This window comes from Paramacrobiotus metropolitanus, unplaced genomic scaffold (genome assembly GCF_019649055.1).
Source record: "Paramacrobiotus metropolitanus isolate TYO unplaced genomic scaffold, Prichtersi_v1.0 Parri_scaffold0000024, whole genome shotgun sequence".
In the NCBI taxonomy this organism is placed as follows: Eukaryota; Metazoa; Tardigrada; class Eutardigrada; order Parachela; family Macrobiotidae; genus Paramacrobiotus; species Paramacrobiotus metropolitanus.
In genome coordinates, this window is record NW_026570244.1 from 255,716 (window position 1) to 264,816 (window position 9,101).

The following is a 9,101-nucleotide window of genomic DNA, read 5'->3' on the forward strand; positions in this document are numbered from 1 at the left end:
TCAAAAGTTGCGCACGCATACGGTTGTCTGAACAAATCACTTAGCTTTAGAATGACCTAAAGTATTGCAAAATAGTGATTCGGAGAGCGCGCAAGCGAAAGTTTTAGTGTATGTATCCAAATTTCGACGCTATGTACCGGGCCATTTTCCTTAATCAGTTTCATGGCCGGTGTAATATAGTTTTCACGGTCTTTTTAATTCGAGCTTGAATCCTCGACACCGAACGGTGAAAAGTAGAACGAGTGCTTTAGACAATGCATCACGCTGATTGCACCAACACCGTCACCATTTAGTGACCGACAATCCCGTTCAGCCGAACCGGAAGTGATTAGTAAAGAAAGACCGCCGTCAAGTTCGCCCACAAATACCACCCAACGCGTTACAACATGACACAGGCATCGCAGCGTTGGTAGTTCTTAGGCCTGCATTCCCAAGCCACAAGCCAACAAATTAAAATCACTGAGGAACATTATCCCGGATAACAAGCAGTGCTACTTTCGGTCCGCAAATGGCGCTACGATGCACTGCGCACCACTGTCAGCACGCTGAATTCTGGATACCGGAAGTCAAATCACACACGGTACTTCACGTGCATTCGTACAACGGGCTGACTTGGAACTCTTCTGCTGCTTCACTGCTGCTTGGGAGAATTGTTTTTATCACAGTGTTCGGCGCGGGCCTTGTGTCGGGCGTCCAGCCGGCGGCGGACCATCCGGCGGACGTGCGTGGGCGCCTGGCTGACCATCTGTTGCAGGCGCTCCTTGGAGGGCAGCGGCCGGATGTAGCCCCAGCGGCGCAGGTAGGCGATGGCCAGCGTCGTCAGCGCCAGCGTCAGGGCGTAGCGCAGCGGCGCCACCACGTGGTACAGCGCGTACGCACTGGCCAGGTACGCGTACGTCGCCGACCGCGACGACTCCAGCCGGAAGCGCTCCAGCAGTTGTTCACTGGCGCCCACTTTCTCCAGCAGTGCCACGATGTCCACGCCGCTACAGCACACAACAAATAATTACTGTTAACTTGTTAACTGTTAAGTGAGTGCTATTATTATTTCAATATTTTCTAACAACCGTAGCCAAACTCCACTTGGGAGACTTTTAAAGCTATTGAAAAAAGCTTTTGGTATTTCGAAAATTTTATACTTTTTTTTGGTTTGATTTTATGAGATAAAAGTTACTCATCTGGGAAATCAGTCACCTTTTTGTGACAATAATAAATAATAAAATTCAAAGAAAAAATAGTTCTGTAAAACTCTAACTGCTCTATTATTATAATAACACGAAGTAACAAAATAAATTAATAAAAAATGCAACAAATACTGTATGTACAAATTATCATACAAATAAACGGTTTAACGGCGCATTTAAGTAAAGGGAACTTGGCGTGAGATCTACCAATTAAATATGTAAATAAATTACTGAGCTCTCAAACTGTTTAGTATGCTTTTTTTATTACGGACAAAAAGTAGATAATAACACTGCAATTAATGACTTAATGACAACAGCAACAAAATATTACACGCGAAATAATACAGTTAACATTTTTTTTAACAAATTAATAACGCACGCCGTATCTAAACTTAAAGTGGATGCTGTGTAAATATTAAATTATTTTATTAATATTCTGTATTATATTGTTATAATATAAATTTGTTTAATATTATATAGTTTAATATGGATGATATTAATAACACTGTAAATAATGGTAACGAGTATTGACCGCAAAATAATCACGCAAAATAAAAAAAGGAAATTAATTTAATTGATTTAAAATAAATCCAATGAACTTAAAAAATCAAGCTAATTGCACACTGCACACGCACCTTTTGACCAGGTAGTAGAGGAGCAGCATCCAGCCGGCGGAGGTGAGGGCGTGCACGGGCAGCAGGACGTACCAGTAGGATTTGTACATCTCCTTGAAGCGCTGCCAGTACGATGGCTTGGGGAGCTCGGGGGCGGGTGCCATAGCGTCAGCACGGACAGACGGCGGAGCAGCGCGGATATCCCCTTCCGCAGGGGCGCCATTCGGTCCACCCCTGACGCTGGGGCTGCCGCCCGCGGGGGCGGGGTGGCTGCTCAGTCCGCGCGCTGCGTGCGGCCAACAGGGAGCCTGCCATTCAGTGCCCACGAGCCCCCGTCCCAGGGCGCGCAGCGGACGCACAGGGGTCCGTAGCATAAGGGTCTTTGTTGGCACAGCAGCACCCATTCCGAGCCAGCACGACGGCCAGGGTACAGGGCGTCGCGGGATCATCGCGGCAAGCACTCAGGCGCGGCGTCCCTCGCGCACTCCACTCCGCTTTCGAAGCAGAACGAACTTCATCCGATGCTCGCCCACTGTTACAGCTAGTGCTACCCGTATCCTATAAATGGGCAATAGGAGGAAACATGGGCTGTCCCTCAGGAGTGTCGCTCAATAATAGCTTTTATTCATAAAGCGGATACGGGATGCAATCCTGAACGAGAGAAAACACATGAAAATGGATAATTCCGGATCAGACTGATCAGAGAGATTGTTGTAGTGTTGCTTCAGCACAAAACTTGAATAGCAGCTGAGCTCCAGAATACAGCTTTAAATTTTGTCTGACATCTAAACATGCGAAACCGTTCAAACTGACAATACGTCACAATAGGTTTATCACTGATAAAATTATCATAGACAATTAGTTTTCTTAGAGAATTATAAATTACTTACTAACTTACAAGCAATTTAAGCGCAATTCGCAAAAAGTGCTGTAAAATTTAAAAAAGGTAAAAAAGCAAATATAAATAATAATTTCATTTATATTGCACAATTCGTAGCTAGCAATGTAGACTTAAAGTGACTCACGTCTCAGGCGGTCCGTATAATAAGTGCATCAGTGCTTTGTCAGTTATCCTAAGGGCTCAAGGAATCAGTTACATACGCAATTTTCGTTCAAGTTTATACTACGTAGTACTCGTATTATTAATTAAGTCGACTTACCACAAAAACGTCGGATGTACCGTACTCGTACTAAAACTATACAATATGAACATATTTACGGACGCGTTCACTAATGCGGTTCGTACCTGGCCGATTTATTTAACAGCGCTGCCTCCCACCGATCTGTGCTGAAACATGTCACAGGCATCGATGTGCTGCGGATACACAAGTTCCGCCAGTTGCATCATAGTCGACCGGAGTGTAGCGAAGTTGCTCTAAATTCAGCACCAATGCAAAAATATATGTGTGTCCGTTACGGAAGTTTATTACGGAAGTAACAGCAATTAACAGTTAAATCACCAAGAAAAATTGTTTGTCCCAACACCAAGCGGGCACAGAATAGGCAAGAGGCGGAGTCGGCTTTTCTACCCGGGTTCAACAATACGGATAATCTAGTTAACTAGCATAAATCACTGTGCAACATCACCTAGGTACAATTCTAGCAACAATCATTCGAACAGAACGATGCTGAAGTGCGTTAAAATTTAAGTCATTAGAACAAAGTGAGATGATTTTCATGATTTTCAATTTTAAAATATTTCTTAGATCGCTATCTTAAGATTCACTCTGACTTTTTTGCTTGGACTGGGTCGACCCATTTATCGTTGCTGAAAGCGTGGATTGCTTGCTGCCTGACTCCTTGTTGTTTCGTTACTACGAATTCTCTTTGACATGCATGAAGAATTGGGGAATCTCTTTTCCTCCGTTGGGTAAGAACTGTGAAGCACTTGAGCGGAAAATTTTGGGACTCGTCTCCATCCTATCTACTAAATTGTAGATTAAATTCGCCAACGTGGTTGGGAAATATCGTGGACAGTGTACTGCGGGAGCGTCTACAGTAACTGGCAAGACTGCCAGGCATTCAGTCTATCGGCAGATATGGACGAAAATCAAGGTAAAAAACCAACTAAGATGTTTTAAAATTAATCGGCATTTTTCGTAAACAACAAGCGAGATTTAAGCAGAAATTTCAGCCTTGAGTCATTGTACTGTTTCGGGTCGACCCATCGTATCTAAGGTAGTGCGATAAATATTTCGTTTTTTCTATGTTGCAGAATTCCAAACGTGTGGCGCTGCCCAAATCGGTCGTTTATCCCAAGGAACTCGTGCAGTGTATGAATGCAATTTTTCCTGGAGAAGAACATCACAAAGACGTATGTGTATTGTTTTGCTTTGGAGTCGACTCCGATTTACTCGTTTGCTTGCAATTTTGACCGCCTTCCATCACCCTTTACCAAATTTCTGTATTGTGAACGTTGTCCGTAACTAGCAGGAACGCAATGCGAAATAAATTGACATTTTATTCACCGACTGTTTTATACACACAGTTAACACAAATATTATAAGTATGCTCACCACAAGCAGGAACTCTGCACAAAACACAGTATTTAGTTGTCTTTCGATCCGTACCTTTCGCGCACACTTTACAGCGCTTCTGGCCAGTAAAGGGAGGCGCAAGAATTTGCTGCATGGGTCGACCCGTTTCCTCTGGAATCTTGAGTAATGCCTTGATAGTACCGCGCACCGTGGCGCTAATGTGTTTCAGTTCCAGGCGTCGACGCATAGGGTATTCTAGCAGCTCTTCTGCTAGCGATTCTAAAAACAGTCGTCTACGGTGTTTTGCTCGGCTCCAAGCAGGGTTTAATTCGATCCACACCACAAACGCATTTAACGCAGATATGTCAACCATATCGTAGAACAGAATTACCTGCCAACGACGCGTGCGACGCTTCACGCTGTACATGGTAACCATTTGGTCCAGGGAGTCGACTCCAGCTTTCGTTTCGTTGTATGTGGTGATGATGACAGGTTTCTTGTCACTGGTCGTTTCAACCGCAGCATCACGGTGGTGGGTGCTGAGAAGTATAACTGCTTTGCCAATCTTTGGAACATACGAAACAAGTGCGGCTTCCTTTGTGAAACCAAAAAGACTGGAAAATTCGGCACGTTCTCTGGATGGTAAAAAAGCTGCGGGTATATCTGGCTTATTCTTGCGCATCGTGCCAACCAGAGTAATATTTCGTTTGAGCAGCTCAAGACCTGCAAATATTGATATCAGGGTCGACCCAATTCAAATACGAATGTCCATAAAAAATCTCAGGCATTTTTAAAAGTAGTTATACAAACTAAAAACGATTTACCTAATTCGAGATCTGTGAAGAAGTTGTCTGTCGTAACATTTCTTCCGGAGTCGACTCCTAGGTACTGCACAAGATCCAAAACAACACGGCGCCCTTGATTTCTTTCTGGAGGGGCGCCCGGAGATTTTCCCGTGTACACTTGTATGTTGCAGCAGTACTTCGAGGCAGAATCAGCTAAGATAAAATTCTTCAGCCCGTACTTTGAGGGTTTCTTCGGAATATACTGCTTGAATTTGCAGTGGCCGTGGAACGAGTACAGCTGCTCGTCTATAGTGAGATAAGGACCAGGTAGATAGGAATTTCGCAACGTTGGTACCCACAATTCAAACAACTCCCGAATATGTGCCAGTTTATCAGTAAGTTCGCGTAGGTATCGTGACTTTTTATTGTCAAAACGGAGTGCACTAGATATTTCGCTAAAACGGTTTCGAGACATGGTGGCGTTGTAAATGGGTCGACCCTTCGCTTCGTTCCACAGCTGGCACAATGGCTTTTTGCTTTCATGATTCACGCCGTGTAGAATCAACAAGCCCAGAAACGCGTCTAGTTCGATTGCATCCAACTCCGTCCACGACTTCGGAAACATAAGCTTTCCTTTCACGTTGGTATGGATAAGAATTATGGCTTTCATGTCTTTTGTGAAAAAAACATTGAAAGCATCAACCAGTTTGGCTACCGTTCCTCGCACATGAGGCCGCACGCCTGGTACTCCAGTCATTTTGTCCGCAGTTCTGGTCTTTCCGGTATCACCACTCGCGGTCGACCACTCCACGTTATTTTTCGCTCTGAAGGTGTACGAATAAACAAAGTCTTCGTCCTCCGACACCGTATCTGACTCATAATCGGCCTCCTCTGGTTCAGCATCGGATATGTCGCTGTCTGTGTCGACACATTCACTATCACTTGAATACGCTTCGCTACCAGACTCAATTTCATCTATTGCACGTTTCGTACGAATAACGTTAGGCATTTTAAAAAAAGGTTCGACCTTACTGAGAGATGAGAAATTATCAGTTTGAAGATTGGACAGAATCGACGTGGTCCGTGAATAACGAAATGTGACGCAAATCGATCTAGAAGTTGAACAGTGCGCAGCAGGTGATGTTCGTTGTAGTGATTGTAACAGTGTTGGTTTTAGTGGGAGAAGTTGCATGCTACTTCCCATTGATTTAATGATCACTAAACACAGACCAGTTGCTCAGTTTTCCAGTACACAATCTTGGTTTGTAGCCCATACTTTTTAGTACAGAACGATTTTTGGGATTTTTTTTTACTGCTGTGGTTGTCGAGTTATCCGCACTCGAAGGAAACCGGTAGAAAAGAGACTAAATTTTGCCCACCCGTTTTCTCGAAAACCATCCTTTTGATCGTTTTCGACATTAAGTATAAAAAATAAAGCGGGAAAAGTTAGGATCAAACGTCCAGGTTTAAAGGACATACAAATAATGAAAACTTTCTTAGGGATTTAAGAAAGAGCCTTTGCCTATTTGGCACCCGCCTGGTGTGTTGACTGTTAATGCCGCAAATTACGCCTTACAATGTTACCTTACTGTTACGCCTTACACTGGTCTGCCATAGCACGGCCAACGTGCATTTTTCTAGTTTAATTTAACTGCAGTCGGAGCAGGTAGCCCATTTCCGGCTCGGTTGACAATCTAGCGTGGAATTTTAAACCTGTCCTCTCTCCAAACATCAAGAATTAATGTCAGATGATTAACATCCAGTGTCCAAGAAATACGGCGCCATTTCGGGTGGATTCATTTTCCGCTCTAGATCTGCTACATTCGGTACGACAAGCCAGTTCGATTCGTAAAACTGGATTCGGTGAATAATGACGCGGCAAACATAAATCCCTGGTTTTTATTGCAGTTTATTAGGTGTTATCAGAAGTCTATTTACATATCTAAATAAGCGAAATAACTGTCGAACAGCTCAGCCATCTGCTAAAGGAAGGTCCTTTAGAATAAAGCGCAAAGGTCAGACGGAAACTGGCCGATACACTAATGCAGTGCCCCGTCACCTCCTGAAATTTTTTTTGCTTCGCTTTCTACCGCCGCTGAAAATAAGCTGCGGTTTAACGTATATCCAAGTTTCCGGTCACCTATTCCGGTTTTAAATTATCAACTTCGATTTCGGGAAAAATATTTGCAAGTCAAGCGTTTTTAGAATTATTCGCGTTACTATAGACAGTTGTGTTAGGCATGGAACATGCGGTACAGGGAGGAATAGGAGAGGGATGATACACGTTTCTGTTTCAGTGTAGAATTTCGTATGTAAAAATTAAAAATGCGCAGTGCAGCACAGCCACATGTATAACGATTTAGCTCGTTGCCAGTGCACACAGCAAACAGTTGTAATTAAATACTCACGGGAAAATGTAATTGCCGCTGAAAGGGGAATCAGTCCCCACTACATTTTCCAGTGTGTAGGAGTTCCCACTCCGCGGGAAGAGCCACAATACGGCGTCTTTGCGCTCCCCCAGCCGGTGACATCGGCAGCACGTCGCGCCGTGACCGGCGGGAAGGTGTAGGGCGCGCTTCATGCAAGCTCTTGACGACGTGTTCCGAGGAGCCTGCATCAAGCACGCGCTGCATCTTGCGTTTCAGTCCTGCCGCCACTTCGGTAATAATAAGGGTAACAGTCCAGGTGGACGCACCGTTCGCCAGCTGCGCTATCTTCATCCCACTTGGATTTCGATGCCCCCCGATCTCCCGGTAGAACGGCAGCGCGCCGTTCTACCTGGAGGACGATGCATGCTGCCCCTTTGTAAAGTGAACCGTAACCTTTGTGGGGTCCATGTGGAGACCCCAACCGTATTGGCTGCATCACACCAAGCGTGACTACTAGTAGACAATTGTCTTTTTAATTCGACCGCTTAGTCAATTAACTGAGAATTTTTAACGCTGATGCTCGAACGAAATGCTGACACTGCACGGATATATATACACCTTGCAAATGCTTCGTCTTCCTTTCAATTTGCGAAGCACTGCAGACGCTGTACCACTGACCTACATACTGAGCAGGTCATTAGAACATTTTGAAATAGAATAACGGATAAGGCTGACATCGCAAACAATAGCCGCGTCCCAGAAAAGACGCGCCTCTTATTCAGTCTGGGTTGTTCTGCCGGATAAAGCAAAACAAAGTTGTTCTCTCTACGTACGGCAGCAGGTTGGATCGTTTCTACTTGCGAGATCTTATACTGCACTGCTGTCAGTCCGAAAAAGAAATTGTAATTCGTTTTGGAATATCTCGACTGCTTCAACAACAACGAAGAATCCCACACACTGCCACGATAACCCCACGGCGTTGTAGCGAGATAATTGTTGCGGGGATCAATTTATCTCCATAATAACAGCCCATTAAGTTCGGCTTCGGCATTTATTGCTTTTCGTGTGGGACGGCGGCGGACTACCGGCAACTCCTCGAAAGCAAAACAATAAAATTATTATTTGCTCTTTGTTAGTAGTGACTTAGTGCCAAGCCTGATTTACTGAGTGCTCGTGTTGTAACATCGATGTGCGGCGAGGTCTTAAGATACTGTACTAACCATAAGTACACATGTTGAGTAGGGCACACCGACAAGTCGCTGACGAATATCCGGCTGCTTTGCGCAGATCTCTGTTTTCTACCAAAATAAGTTTGTTGGTTTGTGTGTGCATGTGACGGATGCGAGTACTGTTTTTGCAGATTAGTTTTTCCTCTTATCGCTAACTGGTAATACTTCCAATATTGACATGCTATGCGGAAGTCGCACCGCGACAACCGCACTAGGTGACCAAACCTACTCAATCGGTAGAGTGGGAATATGCTCTGGACTCCGTAAGTGGTACTACTGCCTACTTCCGCTAGGTACGAGCGGATTGCTGTGCCTAACGAAAGTTACCGAAACCAAAACACTCAGGAACTTCCCAAATGTTTAATCACCAAACCGAACGAACAAGCAAACAGAACAGAACAGAACGAGATATGAACTTCCTTCTAACCTAGAGTCACACGACC

At 44.5% G+C, this 9,101-nt stretch overlaps 2 protein-coding genes across 2 annotated transcripts; both read right to left on the reverse strand.

The window, feature by feature from the left end:
- Nucleotides 1-226: 226 nt before the first annotated feature.
- LOC129587358 (uncharacterized protein C18orf19 homolog A-like) lies at nucleotides 227-2,713 on the reverse strand. Its single transcript, XM_055481068.1, has 2 exons — nucleotides 1,820-2,713; nucleotides 227-986 (listed from the first exon to the last, which is right to left on the reverse strand). Exons 1-2 carry the CDS (start codon nucleotides 2,245-2,247, stop codon nucleotides 632-634), a joined length of 783 nt encoding a protein of 260 aa, XP_055337043.1. The 5' UTR covers nucleotides 2,248-2,713; the 3' UTR covers nucleotides 227-631.
- A 1,545-nt stretch (nucleotides 2,714-4,258) lies between these two features.
- On the reverse strand, nucleotides 4,259-6,069 carry LOC129587243 (piggyBac transposable element-derived protein 1-like). The gene is made up of 3 exons (XM_055480882.1): nucleotides 5,100-6,069; nucleotides 4,369-4,998; nucleotides 4,259-4,269 (listed from the first exon to the last, which is right to left on the reverse strand). The coding sequence occupies exons 1-3, from the start codon at nucleotides 6,067-6,069 to the stop codon at nucleotides 4,259-4,261; spliced, it is 1,611 nt and encodes a 536-aa protein (XP_055336857.1).
- Nucleotides 6,070-9,101: the final 3,032 nt, after the last annotated feature.